General features: G+C 33.7%; 1 protein-coding gene and 1 pseudogene across 1 annotated transcript; one reads left to right on the top strand and one right to left on the bottom strand.

The window, feature by feature from the left end:
- Window positions 1–5,622: 5,622 nt before the first annotated feature.
- Window positions 5,623–7,395, top strand: LOC18598920 (uncharacterized). Its single transcript, XM_007028658.3, has one exon. It carries the CDS (start codon window positions 5,756–5,758, stop codon window positions 7,235–7,237), a length of 1,482 nt encoding a protein of 493 aa, XP_007028720.1. The 5' UTR covers window positions 5,623–5,755; the 3' UTR covers window positions 7,238–7,395.
- An 11,933-nt stretch (window positions 7,396–19,328) lies between these two features.
- Window positions 19,329–20,362, bottom strand: LOC148762808 (uncharacterized; annotated as a pseudogene).
- Between the last annotated feature and the right edge of the window lie 1,611 nt (window positions 20,363–21,973).

Genomic DNA, 21,973 nt, shown 5'->3' on the forward strand with positions numbered 1-21,973 from the left:
ACTTGGTTTGGGTCTGGGTTTTTCTCCTGGGTGCAAATGATATGGGCTTAAGCCTTATAAGTTTGGGCTTGAGCAAGAAGACCCAACATGCCCTTCTATTATTATTTGTTCATTTTCAGAGTCAGATCAAACCAAATTAATGTGTGGCATGGCTTTGCTTTTGCCTGTTTCAGTCGAACCTTTATCTGGCTTCTTTCCACAAGCAGCCCCATACAATGTTCTTTAGCCCAATTCCACAAGGCTAATATTTAACATTAATCCTTTCTCCAAAATCATCTTATGCATCTGCCATAAACTTAATAATTAATTATTTAATGCATGCACATGTGTTAACATGTCAATTACCTAAATCTGCTAATATATTAAAATAATAATCCGTCCTGATTATGCATCTTCCAAGGGCAATAAGAAATTGTCTCGAATTGGAGAGAGCAATGGTGAGGTGACGCTTGAGGTGATGGTTCAAAGTCCTGTGACTAATTAACACTCGGGCAGAAAGATTTCATGACCATTAATGCTTGGAATTTGAAAGCAAGGTTTCCGTGGGGTAGGTAAAGGTGGAGGTGAGAGGATATACGTAACGTAGTATGTATATATAGGATGAAGCTTAGTGGTAAGGTAAAAGAGGAAATTAAGTGGGAGAACATCAACCTTAATATTAAAGCCGAGGGACGTACGTATGCCTCTCTGGGTGAATACGAAATTATATGACCCACATACCGACCACTGTACGGACCTGCAGGCTGCAGGTATTGCTTTAATATAAGGCTTGCTCCCTTAATCAGATTCCGACTTGTAATACACCTAACCATATATCATTACATTTGCCCTACAATCCAATAAACCTCGATTAAGGAAGTCTTTTCCATCTTTCCGATCAAGTGTATACCAGGATTTCATTTTAAATAAGATGTTGGTGGTAAAACTTAACAACTGTATATTGTAGGGCTACCTAGCTAGATAGCCAGCCACCTCATTGGAGAAGCTGTAAATATATAAAACACGGGTTGATCACTTGAGTATCCCTTGACAATTGCTGCCATTAATTTCTTGGCCGACGTCATCGCGGGAATGGGCTTGAATGATTTCCGTGTCACCGTGCAATAAAGCCAGAAATTAAACATGCCGATCCGTAATATTACCTTCAATCATGCTTCCGACTACGTATATATGCCACAATCCATTTCTTTATATCTAATTAGCGTCGAAATTTAATTTGATTGTTTCAATTCTTGGGCCAATATCTAGCAGTGGGACTTCTCTAGTTGGTGAAAATATTTGATCCCATAATCTTTTTTCCTTCTTCTTTTTCCAAGTGAGTCCCATGATCCCTCTACTCTTTCAAAGCTTTCTTGCATGTAGTTACTGCCACGAAACATATCCAATTGCTTTGCTACAAAAATAAAAATTATATTTTAAATTATGTATTATATAAAATCGAGCGAGGAATATATGTAAAAAACTAACAAGATCGTAATCTAATTGTATTACTTATAGTATCATAATTTATTTGTGTCACTAAATTTGTACATTTCTTTTAATACTCCTCAAACTCAAGGTGGTATGATAATAAAAAGGAAAAAAAAAAAAAGTGGTATGATAAATGCCAACTTGACTTTGAAAACTAAGTTTTGAAATCGATATAGAAGATGTATTTTGATAAAAATATCAGCGATTAGATTGGATGAGAATAATGAAAAGTCCCATAAGTATAACATGATGACGCGCAAAATAAAAAAAAAATCCCAATATGAGTGATGCGCTCATGAAACACATCATTGTGAGCAATGTAGATAACACTTTGATTATCACAATGAAGTATAATGCCATACCTTCTATTAATCGACAAGGCAAAAGTGATTTAGGTCAAATTTGAAAAAGCATCATATTCTGATTCTGTATTCAAACAATGTGAAAAGAATAATTGAAAGAGATAACATGTTTAATAATGTCAAAAAATCACTTATAGTGAGAGTATTAGTGTCTTTAAATGCAAAGAGTGGCAAGGGATAAAAATTCAAATGTTGAGAAATCTCTCGTCAAATTATTGCAATTGACTTAAAAACTTTAAATTTCTTCATCTTAAAGTCAAAATTAGCAAAAACAAAGCTAAAATCAAAATCAAAAGGTCAAAACTATTGTAAACAATGACGTGGTGAAATGATTTAGTATAAGACGCCACTAATTAATAGACAATGTGATAGATTGACATGGTGGAATACTTGATGTAGGTGTTACAAAATCTCACATCAAATGGGTAAGGGAGGGATCATGAACTTATAAGCATACACATTACATATCTCATCAAGTTAAACTTTGTAAAAAGAAGATAATGATCCCATGATAAAATAGTATCAAAACCAACTAAACTCGACTCTGATATCACCCTAAACTCTCTAATGGATGGAGAAGGCAAAATGACCTTACCATGATGAAATCATCGTGAATTCAGATGGGTGAAAATATTACAAAATCTTACATCGAATAAATAAGAAAAATATCAGAATTTATGAATGTAGGCACTATATATCCCATCAGATTAACCCTTAACCTTTTAGGGAAAGGATAATGTCCCGTAACACAAGCTTAAAAAACTAACCAAGTCCAACTAATAGTGGGTCAAAGCCTGCGGGCTCAGTTAAGGAGCTTGACTGATGGACACCTCTACATATATAGCGACATTTCCTTTTGTCAGTAGCAATAGCATTGATTGTTCCACGCTAGCTAAAAGGAAAACTTTTATTTTAGGATTTAGCTTACATGTTAGATCCATTTGGAGTTCAATATAAAACTTAAGAAAAGATTAACTGTGTCTAATGGTACTAGTGAAGGATATATTTATAAAATAAAAAATGTAACGGATGTATTATATCTTGTTGAATTTAATGAGAATAATGTATTAAATAAAAATAATTAAAAATTTTATTAACGAGTATTCAAAAATTATCTTTAGATAGTGTCTCTAAGCATCTATTAATCGGAATCCAAAAACTTATTTATCAATTTAGGAGTTTGAATTGTATTTAAATGAATGAAATTTAAGATGAACTGATTAACCATATAACTTAGTTTTGTCTAGTAATATATAACTTACAATATTACTTACTTAGTTTTGTCTAGTGTTGCAGTTGTGATTAACCATCTTCCTTTAGGGTAAATCTAAAATCATGTGTAAAAACAAGTAAACAAGGTCAATTTGATTTTGAAATTGAAAAGACATTCTTTTTAATCAAAATATTGTATTGCAAATTTTACATTATTTGATATTACATTTGTTATTAAATTTTATAATTACCAATCACAATGCAAAGTGCAGGTTTATGTAACCGTTTCAACCTTTAGATTATGGGACTTGTTAATAAGTGTTTTTTAGGGACTCTTTAAAATTTTTATATTGGATACTATTTTTTTAATACATTAAAATGAATCAAATTAATTATCAATTTATTTATTTTTTAATATAATAATATAAGCAGATGAGTCCAGGGCGAAGAGTGTTGGAGTTTCATTTTCCAACGTAAGAGCAGAGGCAGAGGATTCCAAGTAGCAAAACATACGCGACACGTGTCTTTTGCTTTCATGGAAACTTCCATTCAGAATCAGAAAAAGATCGACCGTCGAAACAGAAACGCACCGGGACGGGCAAAGGGGAGGGGTGGGACCCATCCTCCTTCACTTCGTCTTTGTCGTCTCTCGGACAATCCGGGCGCCGGCTCCTGTCAGGCTGCTTCACTTTCAATTTCAGACGCGTGCTTTGACATTCCAATTAACAGCAAAAATGGGAAATAATCAAAGCCAAACCCAAGGAAGCAACCGACATGAGGCGTCAATGCTCACTAAATAAAATAACAGAGAGAGATTGTGGCCCACGCGCCTTGCTTCTATTGAGCTTCGAAGAATCTATGGTGTAGAATTGAATGGGTTAAGAATCTAGCTTTGTCCGTCGAAGCAGTTTAGTACAATGTCGATTCAGACCCTACCCGCTGTCACTTGTACGCTTACCAATTAATTGGACGAGTTACCCCATTCCTTCCAAAGGGACTCCTCCTCCCAATTCATATCTGCATATCGGAAATTGTCGGCATGAGTTCTTCTTTTCTCTTTTCAAAGTAATTTATTTATACGACATTTTCACTTGCTTATGGTCATTTTTCGTATAAACATTGTACCGAGAACAAAAAAATCTAAGAAAAATTATCTCTTACAATTGTAGCGGACCAGAGATTATCACATATTTTATAAAAATATATTTTTAAAAAATTAATAAATTAATATGATAAAGAAAATAATATTTGATTGGATCGGTCATACAAATTCATAATTGGGTCCAGCGCAAAGTTTTGGAAGCTTGAATCTGGATTAAGAGTATTATTATATCAATTAATAATAGATTTAAACTTAATTTTAATTTTTAAATATTAACATAAAAATATTTTTAGTGTTTCAAATAATAAAATGATATATAATGAAAAACCCTAGTTTAAGCCAAGAATTGAATTTTAAAAAAGTCATCTCCATAACATCCGGTTTGTAGTACATTAAACATTTCAAAAAAAATAAATAAGATATTTTAATTTCATATTAAGCAAATAAAAATATCTTTAAAAAATTATAATAATGAATTCTGCATATCTCAAATTAACCTTTGAAAAAAATAATAATCTCGTAACACTTATCTCTAAGTACACCTTTAAGTTTCTCATGGACGGAAGTAAGAAACATTGTCACAACTATTATATAATGAAAATGGAAGACTAAATAGTAGTAAAGCATTATTTGTAGATTGAATATGAATTAGTGGTGAGAGGAGACGGGTGTCGGTGATACATTTGTATCACCGCACGATGGACATGAATTGGCAAGCTACGTGGTGCTCCTTCCTCATTCATTCTCGCCGTTACAAGTGACGCAATGGTCAACCACCGATTGAGGTGGGAGCGCCATGTTACAATCTACATTTTCAAATTAAAATCATAATTAATTTCTGGCAAACCAAATATTATTTTCAATTTACTCATTTTTCTTCGTCAATGCAACTACATAAAAATGAGAGGTAAAATCATTTATTTATTTTTAATTATAATGTAGCGTTGTTAGAGTTTCAAAGTTACATCTTTAGTGCATGAGATTAAATTAATTTCCATAAATTATTGGCAAAAGTTTTGTGAATTATTAAAAAATTTTGCATTTTCTTTTTGATGCCAATCCATCTAGCAAACCTTAGAAAAAGTGGGCTTTTCTCTTTGTTTTTTTTTTTTTCTGGCAGACAACAAAGTGGACTTTGAGAACAACTGGCCACATTTCACTATTTCAGTGTCTAAAGAAATTGCTTTTACCACATACAGGAATCGATTGAGGGCAACCAACACAAATTAATCAAAATAAATTTTTACAATCGCAAGAGAAAATCCAAGAAAAGATAAAAGATTCTTAATGAGAGGACTCAGGCAAATAAACTGGAGCAGCAGTGAGGAAAAATAAATAAATATTGTTCACCAAAAAAAGAGAGGACAAAATAATAAATCGAATACAGAAAAAGACGAGGACAGTTAAACAATAAATGTACAAATTAGAATACAAGTCCATTAAAAAAAACAAATAAATTTTCTAACAGTAAAGAAAAGAAGCACAGAATTGAACAAACGTGCTTAGCAGTTTTAGCCTCACGCTGGTGCCTACCCTCGTCCTTGTGAAAGGCACAATCGCCCACTTCAAGCCAAAAAAGCGGAGTGTGTGAAAAAGGAAAGAGAGAGACATGGGTTTCGCAGCAGCTAAGCCCAACACCCACACCATCAGCAGCAACGGCAACAAAGAAAACAGGGGGATGGGTTTACTCCTCGTGTTCTTCCCTGAGGACCAAAACAAAATCAGCAATTCCATTGATAACACCACATCGAGATTCATTCGAAGAACAAGTTCCAGCCTCCTTTTCACCAAGGCTCAATCTACCATTTCAATCTGTGCTCTTTTAGTTTTCTTTACTCTTCTCCTCTTCACTCTCTCAACTTTTGAACCCACCATCCCAACCCCAACTACCACCACCTCCACAATCAAAAACTCTCGTCGATTCTTATCCCAAAAAACCCAACTTTCTTCTTCCTCTTCTTCCTATCGGTTCTTTCCAATGTGGGATTATCAACCCCCACATGTCAAGAAAAAGTCTAATGTTTCTTCCTCTTCATTTGCTTTACAAGGGATGGGAATGTTGTATAGGCGCGGCACAAAAGCCATGAACGATCTTGTAGTTAGCCATGTTGTTGAAGATGTAAGTGAAGAGGAGCTCAGGCTGTTCTTACGAGTCTTGCATAGGTCAGGCGTCACTTCAAAAGCTGACATTGTTTTCATTTTTGGGTCGTCTTTGTTATCCTCAAGATTTAGCTTTGTTATTCAGGAAGAGAACGAGTCGTTCTTGAAACTTATTCAACACTACAAAGAGATAGATAGTAAGGGTTCCCGTGGCTCAGTCTTTAGTTTTGACCCGACCCAGTTTTGGAAATCTGGGAAGAAAGGTGTAGGGGAGCCTATTTGGGGAAAGAAGAGCCGAGGGAATTATAGTAATTCAACTGAAGCTGAAGGTGAGCCGACTCGGTTGACTTATGGCTCGGTTGTGGGGTTTGATGTGAGTGAGTTGGATCCGGAGAACTCGCTGGCTGGATTTCTAGATCACGTTCCAATGAGTTTGAGAAGATGGGCTTGTTACCCAATGTTATTAGGGAGGGTCAGGCGAAATTTTAAGCATATGATGTTATTGGATGTTAAAAATTTGATGTTACTGAGTGACCCACTCGGCCGTGTCAGGAATCGGAGTCCCGAGTCGGTTTATCTATTGACCAAGGAAAACAGCTCCAGCAAGCATAACAAGAGGAACTCGGAGAAAACCCACTGTCAGGTCAACTCAGCGATTTTGATGGGTGGAGCTAGGGGAATTCGTAGATTAGCGAACGCAATGTTGACCGAAATAGTTAGAGCTACCATGCAGCATAAGAAGAAGAATCCAATCTCCGAGCCGGGAATATTGAGTCAACTCGTGGGCAATGGGTACATACTGAAGAATGTTCACTTGATCACGTCAACCGAGTCAATTCAGGAAGCAAGTTCACTCATGGGTTTGAGCTCCAACTCGGCCGCGGATTATTCTGTAATCCAACGTGGTAATAGTAATCGTGATCTTAATTCCATAATGATGAAGCTAATATGTTTAAGTGAAGTAGAATCTTCTGTTTATAGGGATTGTTAGCAGAACAAAGAAAAAAAAAATTAATTAGTCTTTCTAGAAAATAAAAAGAAATGTATAAGTTTTGTTCTTTTTTCTTCTGTATATTTTTGTTTTTATTTTTTTTTTCCACAAGATGTTTACAATATTTTTTGATTATAAAGGAAAGTTCATGTGAAGTAGATTCTTCATTCTTGTGTTTATTTGCAAAAGAAGAAATAAAGAAGAACTAGAATTTTCAGAATATAGAACAAGATATGTTGATTTTTTTTATATATTTTTAAATATATAGAATTATATTTACAGTGAAGAAACGATGTTGAACAAAAATGTCTGGTGGGTACCTGACAAGAAAGAGCCAGAGGGGAGAAAAAACGGATTTTGGCACGTATTTGTATTTGCAAAATTTCACGTGCTTGACTCCAAAACAATTGAACTACGAGTTAGCATGTTGTTTTCATTTATTTGTCTAACATATCATAAGTTCTTCATCCCAAAAGAACCTCATAGTCTTCTCTTCTACTTTCTTGGTTTGATCCAATAATGAAAATTGTTTTGTTGTGGAATTCTTCTGCTGAGACTACTAATTAAGCTACCTTTCTTCTTCTTTTTTTTGCTAAAAGAAAAAGAAATAAAGAAGAGAACAACTTTATCATGCACTTTACCTTCGTGACCCTTTATAGCCAATCGCGCTTAAATGAATCTTTATCTTTGCAGTTTCATGTCCCAAGCCAAATCACCCATATTATGTTACTTACAAAGGACATGTAACATGTAAGGTTGGGAGCATGACACAAGAGGCCGAGAGCCTCCTTGATTTGGCTCACCTTTCCAGACATGGAAAGCAATAAAGAAAATCCCTATTATTAATTTTGTTCCATAATGAGATCAGTCAGAGATAATAGGGAGATGATAAATGGTTGAGTGAGAAAAGGAGAGTCATGGAGAGAATGTGAGGCAACTGCACACTCGTAGGGAGTTGTGAACACATTGATTAAACCCATGTGCATGTGATCTTCCCCTCCGCGTTACACTGTTCTTTTCCCCTTTTTATAGCAACAAAGCATTTAAACGTGCTGCTCAAGCGCCTTTGCTTTCACTTTTGCCACCTCTCTTCCAACCAACCAAATGCAAAATACCTTTATATATATAAAAGAACCCTCAGTAATAATTCACATGGCATTAGAATATGCAAATGAACATTAAATATTTACAGTAAGAATATGAGAAATGAACGAGTTTTTTTTTTTTTTCCTAAGCAGGAAAATCTGGGTTTGGTACTCCCAATACTGATTTTTTTTAAAAAAAAATTTGCTGACATATTAAATTTTCCTTTACCAGTTTTGCTGAGAAGAATTTATTTGGTAGGAGAAGCTGCAGATTGCTTAAAAAGAGACACGTCTCAGATAAAAAAATATTTGTCTAGGGGGGTTTTGGTCTTTTGGTAGTCATTGTATGGTGTGGTTGCACTTGCATACTGGTTATCTATTTCCCAAATTGGAGCAAGGAAATCAAGGTTTTGATGTTATAGCTTATAGGTTTGGTTTCATATTTCCAAAAAAAAAAAACAATTTTCTTTGATTCGGGAGCTAACATGGAATTGCTTCATAAAGGCATGAATGTTAACACTAATTATCACTTCAACATCATTGAGACAAACTATCAAGAGGTAAAGCTTTCTCAGAGGGAATAATAAGAAAACTAGTTAATTAGAACTAACAAGTTAAAATTGCATTCTAATTTCTTTTAAACTAAACATTTAGCGGAATGTTGGGTGCATTTTAATTTAATTTAAAAATCTTGAATTTGATTTTTGAAATGAGTAAAATGAAAATTTTAAAATAGGAATAAACCATCTCTTACATAATTTAAGATCATATATACATATATATGAATTGAAATGTGGACTTTCTACTGTATTTTGGAAATTAAGATGTATTTCTTAATTAATTTAAAAAGAAGTGGTCTCCGACTTGTGAAGGGTGCTCAGCGGTCATCACATACATATCGGTCAGAGATGGAGTTTGTCTCACTTATCTTTGCATGTGTGGCTACTGGCTGATCATTTTTCTGCTTTTAAGAAGACAAGTTTGTCAAAAAGATTTGCCCAATATGATTACCCAAGTTTCCATTTAAAAAAATGAATAATATATTAAAGAAAAACGTGAATAGTGTATTTGATAAGAAGAAAGAAAATTAAAAGAAAGGAAAAAAAAAAAAAACAGAAGGTCAGGAAAGGTAAAAATGATAGAGAGGAAGGAAAATTGTTTGTTTGTTTGTTTCTTTATGTTTTATATAAAAAAATAAAAATAATTAAGAGTAGAATTGTAAAAAATATATATTTTCTTATTAATATAGAATATTATATTTGAAAGAAAAGAGAAATATGCAAATCATCTCTATTTCATTTCTATTTCTTATTTCCCTTCTATCAAATCAACAAAGGAAAAAAAGGAAAAAATATTTTTTTTTTCTTTCACTCTCTTCGTTTCCTTCTTCTTTCACTCCTATCAAATATGTTGCGATGATCTCCTTAGCACCACGACCACTAATTAATTTAGATTAGTTTATGTTAGTAATTTGTCGCTTTAGATAAGATTAAAATATTTTATGGTCTAAGATAAATTCGATTTCATTTAATAAATTGGTGACATAATTCATGGTGATTTTGATTTTTAATTAACATAACATATAGTAAGGTTTTCTCTTATGAGTTACATATGATTCATATCTCTCCTAGCAACAGCTTTCCCAGTGTAAATCACAAGACACACCATAGACATTACTCCAAGATCCAATTAGCTTAATACATAGTTAAAATTTGGAATCCCATTGGGAACATTTGGGGTTGAAATTTTGGAATAAAAAACAATAGGTATAACTCAAATTTCTTTTTGCACAGCACAAGGGAGAGAAGGGGAACAAGTGTGTGTTGTTTTGTACTGTCCAAGTTGTGAGCATGATAAATGGGAGGAGGCATATTCACATACTTTATCCTAACCGATAGCGTATGTGGACGTGGTGTCTATAAACCTCTACTTAGCTCATGCATTTAATGGCCCTGCTTTCATTCGCTATTTAGCTAAAATGAAAGCTCCAATTATTCAAGAGCAACGCAATCTATTCATAATTGTCGCTTCTCATAATTCCTTCTTCAAATCCAGGTCTTAATTCCAACTCTCTCTCTCCTAAATAATTGAAAAACGCCAAAAAATATATCATTAAGTAAATGTCTATATCCTTTCCTTTTCTTCTGCACATAAATTAACTAGATAAACTTAAAACATGTAATGCTGACCAAGTTATGTGTAAGATTTATTACATGTTTATAAATTATATATCTCAAATTTTATAAAAAAAAAATAAAAAATATTAAAAATTAAAAAGTGATGACTGTCAAATTTGATATGTATAAACATGATGACGAAATAAATTTAGTGGTTATGGGTTGATGTTACTATGCCCTTTTTATTTATATTTATTAAGCTAAAAATGTTAATATTTGAAAAGGTAGAGATAAAGAAAGTAGAATAATTCATCCATACGTATATAAGACTCGAGAGCTTAGAACAAGGGTGTTTTTTTACGCAAATTATGGCCTCGGATGCCCATATCTCTCTCACCCCAAAAGTCCATCATTTTCACCCTCCACTACAAAAGGCAATCCCTCCACCGACAACCCAATAACGTGCCACGTGTCACCACATGATTCATACATGAAAATTACAGCCCAAGTTTGATTGGATTTTGAAGGGTAAGATGCTTGTGGGCCCCTACAAGGCAAAAAATAAAAATTTCCAGAAAAGATAGGATACTAAAGGCGTAAATTTTGAGTGGAAAGGCCCACATTTTTTAAAAGGGGGTGAAATAAGGGGAAGCCAAATGAAGAAAATTCCAAAGGGGTTGTATTGTATCGTATGTATGTATGCATTATCTAATGGACTTTAGCATAGGTTCCCACCTTGTTAGTTGATAAAGACTTTAGAAGATTGGATGTACAAATGCTAGCTGGATAAATTCCTTCGATATATTGGTCCCCTTATAGACGAGAGTTTTCCTAATTCAAGACAAACTATTCCTCACCTCTCTTAAATATTCCCAATATTCACTCTAGATAATGTCACCCTTTCCGTCTTTTAGTTTGCCTGTGCCTAACCTCTCTTGCATACCTTTGATGGATCAAAAACTTTTATCAGTGCGATTATACCAGCATTAATGTATCATATCTTATTAGAACAAAACATATTTTTCTCATAAACGCACAAAATCCCTTTATTCTGTTTTGAAATTATGAGTATCAAATATTTAAATTAGACATTTGAAAAATTAAGATAATTTAAAGAAAAGTAAAATGTTGAAATACGTTAATAAGAGAACACGAAAGTGATTAAAATTTAAAATCATAAATGGAATGTAAATTATGAAAATAACGAAATGCAAATTATAAGATGGAAAACAATTACCTTTCGCATCTCATTGTTTTCAAAATCTTGACATGCAAAGAACCTAAAAAAAAAAAATCAACAATACGAGGAAAAAAAGGAAAAGAAAATAGGCATGAATAAGTGAGTGGTGGGCACGAGAGAGAGAAAAAATTGGGCACCGTCTCTTCTAGCTGCTTTAACTTGAGCACAAAGTAAGGAGTTGGGCAAGAAAGTAGACACCCAAAGGTTTAGGATTAGGCGCCCCTATTCTCAAATATTTAACACTACAATTAAATATATAGATAAAGCGCCGTACGTGCAAGTGCAACGGTGCCAACTCAAATATTTTTTATTAAAAAATATAGATTTTTTAGATATAATGCTTAAATAAGTTTTTAAACTATTTAAAAATATTTAAATAAATTTTTATTTTTTATTACGTTTAATTAAGTTTTTATATTTTTATTTTAGATCAAATAAACCCTTATTACTAATGATTGATTAATTGTTATTAAAAAAAATTATGATTTGTCATTTTATATCTACGTGGTATTAATATGACACTGATGTAAGGGGTAAAAAATGTCACATGATTATATTATATATCAAATTAACATGTCATATTGTTATCAATTATGATATATTAGTATGTCATATTATAATTAATTATGATATTTTAACATATCACGTCAGCGTCATACGATATAGAATAACAAATGATATTTTGACTAAGTCAATCATTAATTATAAGAATTTATTTGACTCAAAATAAAAATAAAAAGACTTATTTGACTCAAAATAAAAATATAAAGGCTTGATTTTTTTTTATATAAAGGCTTGATTGAATGTGATAAACGTATAAGGACTTATTTAATTTTTTCTGAATAGTTTAAGAGTTTTTTTTTTGGCATATTACACCTTTTTTTTGTTAATGTATGTCAAGTGACCAAAAAGATTCAGTTGAGATCTTGCGACAATCAACAAAAAAAGTCACGTGATCAAAATTAAAAATAAAATTTTAACATTTATTATCGATTCTTCTTAAATTAACTTTTAGTGAAAGTGTAAGTGTTAAATTTGTTAAAATTGTGATAGATAGACTAAAACCGCTGAATTAAAATAGTAAAGAAATGGAATTCAAACTTCAACTTTGTTTTCAACTTTCATTTTGATACTTTGATGAAGTCGAAACTGAAAAATAAAATAATGATATTCTTTTGTGAATACTAGACTTGTCCATAGATCGAGCAGCTTGTCGAGCTCGTTGGTTTGATAGATTTGGACATGATTTTAAAAAAAAAAATTGAAAGAAAGAGATTTGAATTTTATTCTTTAAATAGGGAGATTATGTACCAATTAATGAGTCAAATATTCAAGTGCTAAACATGATATTTTAAACCTTAGCATGACTTGAAACATTATCATAAATAATAATAAATTTAATTTAAACTAGTTTAAATGAACAATTTGAGATATCAATAAGATTAGTCCATAAATATTTCCAATTTATATTTCTTTAAAAACATTTTTAAAAAATTAGAAATAAAAAGTTGATTTAGTTGAAAAATTAGAGTATGAGAAGAATATTTTTTTGGTGTTTTTACTCAATGAATCTGTACATTCCATATATAAACATAGGTCAAAGGTACAAATCCTATAATCAAGCTATTGTGCCTACAATCAAGTTATTCTCTGTTCCTATAATCAAGCTTTTCTCACAATGAGTCTATCAACACTTAATGTACAGCTAAGTTATCTCTAGAATAGGAAAGAATCACAAGAACAATTACAAGGATAGTCGACTATCTACCAATATTTCAACACTCCCCCTCAAGTTGGTGCAAAGATGTCACACATGCCCAACCTACCCAAAAACTTTGAGAACGCTTAACTTGAAACTGCTTTGGTAAGGATATCGGCCAACTGGTCCTCTGATCGAATTTTAATCAATTCCATAATTCACTCATCCAACTTCTCCTTAATGAATAATTTGTCAACTTTCATATGTTTTGTACGATCATGTTGAAACGGATTGTGGGAAATATCACAAGCTGCTTTATTGTCACAATATAGTTTGATTAGTTGCCTAAGTGGATAGCCCAAATCTTTCAAGAAAAGCCTTATCCATAACACTTCATAAACTCCAAGTGCCATACCTCTAAATTCAACCTCTGCACTAGAGTGCGCAACAACATTCTATTTTTTACTTCTCCATGTTACTAGATTACCATCTACAAAGGTGAAATATCCAAAAGTGGATCGCCTATCATCTACTACTTCACCTCAGTCAGCATCAGTATATGCTTCCACGCTTTGATAATCTATGTTTTTAGTAAACAAAATTCCCTTTCCAGGAGTAGACTCTAAACACCTAAAATGCACATAACAACATTCATATGTTGTTCTCCTAGATTATGCATAAATTGGTTGACAATACTCAAAGCATAGGCAAGGTCTGGTCTTATATGTGCTAAGTACATCAATCTTCTTACAAGCCTTTGGTATTTCTGTTTATCAATTAGTACTTGATTAGACTTAACACATAATTTCAACCCTTTTTCTATTGGTGTATCAACTGGTTGACATGCTGACATACCAATTTCTTGTAACAAGTCTAAGGCATATTTTCTTTGAGAAAGGAAGATCCCTTTATTAGATCGGGACACTTCGATTCCCAGAAAAAATTTCAAGGGAGCAAGATCTTTCGTTTTGAATTCTCTAGACAAGTAACTCTGTACTTTCTTCCTTTCCTCAAGATCATTTCTTGTGATCACCATGTCATCTACATACACAATAACTGCAATGATTTTATCTTGTTGTTTCTTTAAGAATAAAGTGTGATTTGAATTGCTCTGATGGTAGCCAGAGGTTATCATAGACTTTGTGAACCTCCCAAACCATGCTCTTGGAGATTGTTTCAACCCATACAGTGATTTCTTTAATCTACAAACCTTCTGGCTATGTTTTTCTGGTATCATGCATCCTGATGGGAGATCCATGTAAACTTATTCGGGCAACTCGCCGCCTAAAAAGGCATTCTTCACATCAAACTGTTGTAATGGCCAATCCAAGTTTACAACTAGAGACAACAAGACTCGAATTATGTTGAGTTTAGCTACAGGTGCAAAAGTATCTATATAATCGATTCCATAGGTTTTAGTGTACCCTTTTGTAACCGATGTCACTTTAAAGCATTCAATTGTACCATCTGCTTTGTACTTCACAGTAAAAACCCAATGACATCCAACTGTTTTCTTTCCTAGTGGACAATTAACAAGTTCCTAAGTTTTATTTTTTTTGTAAGGATTTCATTTCCTCATTCATCGCAGCTCTCCATCTTGGGTCAATTAAGGCTTCCTACACATTGTTAGAAATAAATATAGTAGATAATTGATTCACAAATGATTGATTGGATTCTGACAAACGGTGGTTAGACACATAATAACTCATAGGATATTTAATTTTACTAAAAATATTAAGTTCATATATGGGTTTAGGAATACCTTTGGTGTGACGCTGTGGTAAATGTTTCTTAAATGATTCAGACACTAAATCAGGGACATCTTTAGTAGGCAATTGGTTTGGTGTATCAACTTCTTGTGGTGCAAGAAACTCGGATGGCAATAAAACCACAACTTCAGTTTCTAAGTGTGTGTCGCCACTTTGGTCCAAATTCATACCACTTAAGTCCAAGTTACCTACATTCTGGTTACCATGTTCAAGGAGTTCCCCTTCTTTAGAAAGTGAACATCATAGTCTAGAGTTAGAACTTCCTCCTAGTACTCCTCCTGAAGTTTAGACTCAGATGAAAAAACATGAGTTTTCATGAAAAACTACATCCAAAGTAATAAACATTCGTTGTGTGGGAGGATGATAGCATCGGTACCCCTTTTGATGAGTAACGTACCCTAGAAAAACTCATCGCAATGCTCGAGGTGCCAACTTGTTGCGTCGATGCTTATGAAGGTGTACAAATGCTACACAACCAAATACATACGGAGTCAAGTATGGGATAGTTGGGGCAACTACTGCTTTATCAAAAGCTTGCGATGGTGTTTGGAAATCAATAGTACTTGAGGGTACTTGATTGATCAAATATTTTACAAAAATTAATGATTCGCCCCAATAAAATAATGACATATGAGCTTCTATCAATAAAGCACGAACAACCTCCAATAAGTGAAGATTTTTTCACTCAGCTACCCTGTTTTGTGGTGGTGAATCAGTACAAGTAGTTTGATGAATAATTCCATGTGCTTCTAAATATTATCCTAATTTAGTACTTTGATATTCTCCCCTATTGTCACTACGGAGAACCTGAACATGTGCATTGTACTGAGTACGAGCCATTTTATGAAATTTTTAAAATAACAAATTCACTTTGCCTTTAGACTTCATCAACCACACCCAAGTCATTATGGTGCAATCATCAATAAAAGTAACAAACCAATGTGATCCACCCAAGGTGGTGATTTTGGATGGGCCTCAAACATCAGAATATATGACTATAAAAAGAATTGGACTTTTATTCAAAGTTAATGGAAATGAAGCACGATGGCTTTACAAGTTCACAAACATCACACTTGAAACTAGCAACATCAAATTTTGCAAATAAACTAGGAAATAACTTCTTGAGATAACCAAAAGAAGTATGCCCCAAACGTCGATGCCATAACCAAATGTCATATCTTTTCTTCTCTCCTTCGTGGCCATCCACCTTCAAAGCTTGACCCAACTTGTCCTGTCAAACCCTATTCTATAAAATAATTACGACGTCATTTACATGCTCAATAGAATGGTTACATATTTAGGAAGTTTGAGAAATCGTTAAAAGACGATATTGCCCCTAATGGTATCATTAAGTCGATTAAGCCTTAAACTAGTTCAAATAGGAATTTTAAGGTGAAATTAAGAGTTTCACAGTTCAGGGATGACTCAAAATGGTAATGCGGAGTTCGAGGATCAATTTGGAGTCAAACCGAAATTTTCACTATCTAAGGGCAAAATGATCATTTGCCACTTGGGGACAAAATGGGAAGTTTTAGAAAAGATTTTTTTGGTCAATTTGACTTATTGGAGTATGATTTAAGTATTGGAGTATGATTTGAAGTTTAGAAGTGAAAAATTTTAATTTCGGTATAATTTGAAGTATAAGGGTGAAATGGTAATTTTGCCACTCCGGGGGCAAATCGGTAAATTTTCACCCCCGACACTTGTCAAGACCAAGGGATTTTATTCATCATGGAAATAGATAAACATGAGAAATGTGTGGTGGAGAATTAAAGAATTAAAAGTCAAATATTTAAAATTTGAGCCAATAAGGAAATGCCATGTGTCATGTTTTTATTATTTTATTATTTCTTTATAAAAAGGCAAAAAATCAGCCCATTTCTCCCATAGTGATCAGCCAAACCAGAAGAGAAGAGAAACCAAGGAAGAACAAACCCTAGGTGGGAAAAATCAAAGAGAAAGTGTTGGAATTCAAGGATTTGATCAAGCAAATGTAAAATTTCTTTGATTTTGCTAGTGATTTATCTTACCCATGCATTTTTCCTTAATTTCCATGGTTAAATTACATGTTTTTATGATGAAATTATGACTCGTCAAAATGGGTATGGAGAGAGAAAGATGTTGGAATTGTTTGATTTTTAGTTATGTTGGTGTTTAGAGTTAGTTAAACATGTTTAGAAACAAAACAACAAGAAAAGAATCCATTTTCCCCATGAACCTTCAATGGCCGAAAGTTCCAAGAAGAAAAGTGAAGATAAATTTGCCTAATTGTGTGTTAATTAGTTGTGCTTGGTGAATTGAGGGATTGGAAAAGAAATGGAGAAAGTTGGAGTGAAATTGGATGCATTGGCCAATTTATTGGATGAAAAATCGACTTAGGTCAATACCGGGTCTAGATGGCTACCTGTGCATTTTTCATTTCATATCATGCATATATATCGAACCTGAAATAGCTTATGACTGTTAGACACAATTTAATTGAAATATGTGCCATGGATTATGGCTAGGTGGTGAGCCATTAGATACGGGTAAAGGACTGTACCCGAGGATTGAAAATAGGAGTATATCGACTTCTAGAACAGTGAGTAAACTTACTATCGTCTTAATTATCTAGAGTAGATTTATTTAATTGTGTGATTTTATGGAAAAATGGTTTAATTGGAAAATTATTGTGTTTTATGGGAAAATGAGATTTTATAAAATAATTTTATAAAAATTTTGAAAATTTAATAATGATTTCAAAAATAGAGTAATTGGAGACCTATACTATGATTGTGTTGTTTATCCATGGTTTTACATTAAATGACTTATGATAAATGTGGGTATGACTAGTTATTTTTATGATTTAAAGAATATGTGAACTGCTTTGATTTGCCATGAATGTGTTAAGTGAGTCATGTCATACTATTGTGAGTTTATTGGTTGGTGGATTATAAAGTGGGTACTGTAGTGACGGGGGTTCTGTGGGCCAGCCTAATTAGAGGGGCACGGTTCCCAATTATTGAGCTTACCTCGATTGGAGAGGCGCGTAGAATAACTCCCGATGTAGGATTTGAGTACACTTCACGCTGGCCACCACGTGAAATTGGGACTCAGCCAACTCTAAGGAACGGCTGTGTTGTCAGAGGTGAAATGTGTTTGTGTGTGTGTGACAATAAACAACCTTGGCGGTCTCGGTAAGATGCCTCCGCGGGGTATCCCCGAGAATGAATTTTTGGCAAGGGCCAAGTTTTTGAAAAGTGCATAAGCCATGTTGAGTAATTGGATGAAATCCAATTATTTATATGGGTTGGGATGAATTATTTTAATTGTCTCCTATTATTCGGCTTTAGATTATTTTGATGATGTCTGTCTACTAACTAGGATTTTATAATCTCACCCCTTCTTCCTATACATTTTTCATGCTCAGGACAATTTGTTGATAGTTGATTAAGACGAAAATTAATCTCGGAGTTGCATCTTAGAAAGTAAGGGTTCGTAGCCCTACATCTTCTTAGTCGGTTGGGGGCTCACGTGTCACTGTAAAAGTAATTTTATTCTTCAGTTATTTAATTTAAAATATGTATGAATATATTTAGCTTTTACACCATGTTTTTGGCAAGTTTTGGTATTTTTGAAGAAAAATGACGAAAATGCTTTTGTGAGCCAGAAAGTAATATTTTATTATTTTGATTTGAAAATGACTTATGATTTTTTTTTCAAATGTGAGATTTAATAACTGTCGCTCACTAGGGAGATGCAGAAGTTGATGTTAAGCCTTGCTGGATTTCGATCGGCATTCGGGGTAATGAGTGCCTATCTGGACGTCGCGACAGTTGTTACGGGCTCGATGGGAGTTCCGGGTCGTGATATGTCCAACCTCTTTGACACCAAGTCTAGGTAATACAACTTATCTCGCCTAATACCACAACCAATCGTCTACCTCATTTGGATGTCCTTAAACACATAAAAATCAAGCCAAAAAATTACAACAAAATATAAGGCGGTAGTTAGTTGGGAAACTGACAAAAGATTATAGTTCACGGATGGAACAACTAAAACAGAATCTAAATTCAAAGTATCAGTGAGGGACAAGGATCTTTCCCCAATAACCGAGGTCGAAGCACCATTGGCTATAGACACATATATTTGTGAGGATGCTTTAAGAGTTAAGACTTGTCTTGAATCAAATGTCATATGATCTATAGCACCGAATCAATTATCCATGTACTATTAGAAACAGGTGTAGACGTATTTAAGACTTTACCACCATTACTTGTAAGTGCTGCCAATGTCGAGGCCTTTTCAGCAACCTCATCCTTTTCCTTTGTTTCAACCATTGCAGCAGTGGAGATCTTCTTGGAATTTCTGTTTCGTAAATTACGGCTATGATCCCACCATTCAGGATACCTCATGATTTCAAAGCATCTACTTTTAGTATGACCAGATTGATCACAATGAATGCATTTGTAGGTGGATTTGTTGGCATCATTTATGGTCTTATGATAGTTGGACTTTGATTGATTCTGCTGGTTTTAAGGAGGTTGGTTTTGAGCTACCATGGTTGAAGTTTCATATTTTTCAAAGTCTCCATTCATCGTTATGCATCAAACAGATTCACGGTGGACCAGTGCATAACATTCTTCCAATTTAAAAATAGGTTGCTTTCTCAAAATTTCACTCGGATTTGTTCAAATTCACCATTTAATCCTGCAAGAAAAATTTGCACTCTTTTCCGTTGAATTGATTTTCAGTAAGATTCAACATCTTTCTCAATCTTCATAATCACCTTATCACGATGATCCAACTCACTAAAAATTTCGGTTACTTCTCCATAATACACAGAGAGTGCTCTGCCATTTTGTTTAGCAGAGAAAGCTTTCTGATTTAAAGCGAAAACTTGTAACTCATCTACTCCATCATAAAAAGCTTTAGAAAGGGCTTTCCAAATATCACAAGTAGTGGGTAAGCAAATATATCACTTCATAATTTTTGGAGACCTAGACATCAATAGCCATCTCTTGACCTTTTGATTGTCTACACATCACTTTTCATATCCATTATTCTTTTCGACACGTAGTTTCGAGTCTTCACGAATAAAGGAGAGTTTCTCCTTCTCAGCAATATGCATTTCCATGATTTGAGACCACACATCATAATTTGTCTCATTAAGTACAATTCCTGTGTTGAGAGATGAACTTTCGAATTGAACAATAATAATAGCAGATTTGCTCATGGTGGTGTGAGTAGGCTCTAATACCAAGTTGAAGAATCAGAGTATGAGAAGAATATTTTTTTGGTGTTTTTACTCAATGAATGTGTACAGTCCATAAATAGACATGGGTCAAAGGTATAGATCCTATAATCAAGCTATTGTTCCTACTATCGAGTTTTTCTTTGTTCCTATAATCAAGCTTTTCTCATAACGAGTTTGTCTACACCTAATATACATCTAAGTTACCTCTAGAATAGGAAAAAATCACAAGAATAATTATAAGGATAGTTGACTATCTACTAAAATTTCAATAGATTTCATTTGGTAAGAATACTTGTTCAATCATAAGGCATAAGTACTCCATCCAGATGAGTTGAGTCAGTGTGTAAAGAATGTGAGTTCCTTTTCCTATGGGTCATAGGCTCACATGAGAAAACACAAGCAATATATTTGTTATTTTTATACCACATATGAGGGTTTTATAAGTTAGTGTTCACCCCATAACTACATGTCATGTGATGTGATTACCTAGTTAACCTATTGAGTCGGGTTAACTCAAAATATTGCTGACGAGTCGAGTTTGAATATTTTTAATATATGGACTCGACTAACTCAACTGCTCTTTATGTTTGCAGCATACATCCAAGGCGCAAATCAAGGCCTCATGCTCACCAATCTTGGCGCTGGCAATGGCCTGCTGACCCTGAATGCTTTTACTAATAGAAAATCATTCATCTTTGGCGCTCCAAACTCACCCGGGACTTTAGACTTTATCCAATTTATATCAAGAAAAGGAACTGAAGCTTGCACATAATTTTATATCAGAGCTCCATCTGCTCACCAACAAAAACCAGTTACTTTAATTAAGCAATGGAGCTTGTGATTAGACAAGATCCCATTAATTCAAGGAGATTGCTGTGGCCCTTGGAGAGATGGACCCAATAAGGAAGAAAGGAGCAGCAATGATGACAAATTGAAAAGGCTATCATCATCTCATTTTTATAATTGTCAAACAGCCAATTATAATCAATTAAAGTTTGTCAAGAATGCCTTTTGTTCGTTCATGTATAAATTATTTAGGAACAAAATGACAAGTATTTTCAAGACTGAAAGATCTCTTTAGATAAGTGATGGGTTTCCCCTGAAAAGTTGTGGTTCATGGTTTGTTTAAACACTTGATAAGTGGTGGATTCAATTAGCATTATTTTATATTTATCACTGCCAGTGTAGTGTTGGGTGCAGTCCCATAAATATTCTTATAAATTGACAGATTTGAGTACGCACTTACCCCTGGAATCTTTTGATTTTAAAGCACAAGATTGCATAAAATAAGCAAAATAAAAATGTTGTTAAAGAGAAGGAGCCGACCACGCCTAGGACTTTTTGCTTGTGAAGATAATGATTACTTACCTATTTAATGTTGAAACTTAAAAATAAACAAACCCCTGAGAGGAATTAAGAAGAAGAGAAAATCCCACTAATAGTCAACAACTGTCATTTATGTATTCATACTCCTATGCTGTCTTGACTCCACTCATCATCATTTTCATAACTTTAATGTTATAAAAATGCCTAGTCTTTCATTGAATAACTATGGGGTGTAGTGGCAGAGCTGATTGCTGTGGTCAACCA

The sequence above is a fragment of the Theobroma cacao genome, chromosome 5, assembly GCF_053813885.1.
Source record: "Theobroma cacao isolate CCN51 chromosome 5, ASM5381388v1, whole genome shotgun sequence".
In the NCBI taxonomy this organism is placed as follows: Eukaryota; Viridiplantae; Streptophyta; class Magnoliopsida; order Malvales; family Malvaceae; genus Theobroma; species Theobroma cacao.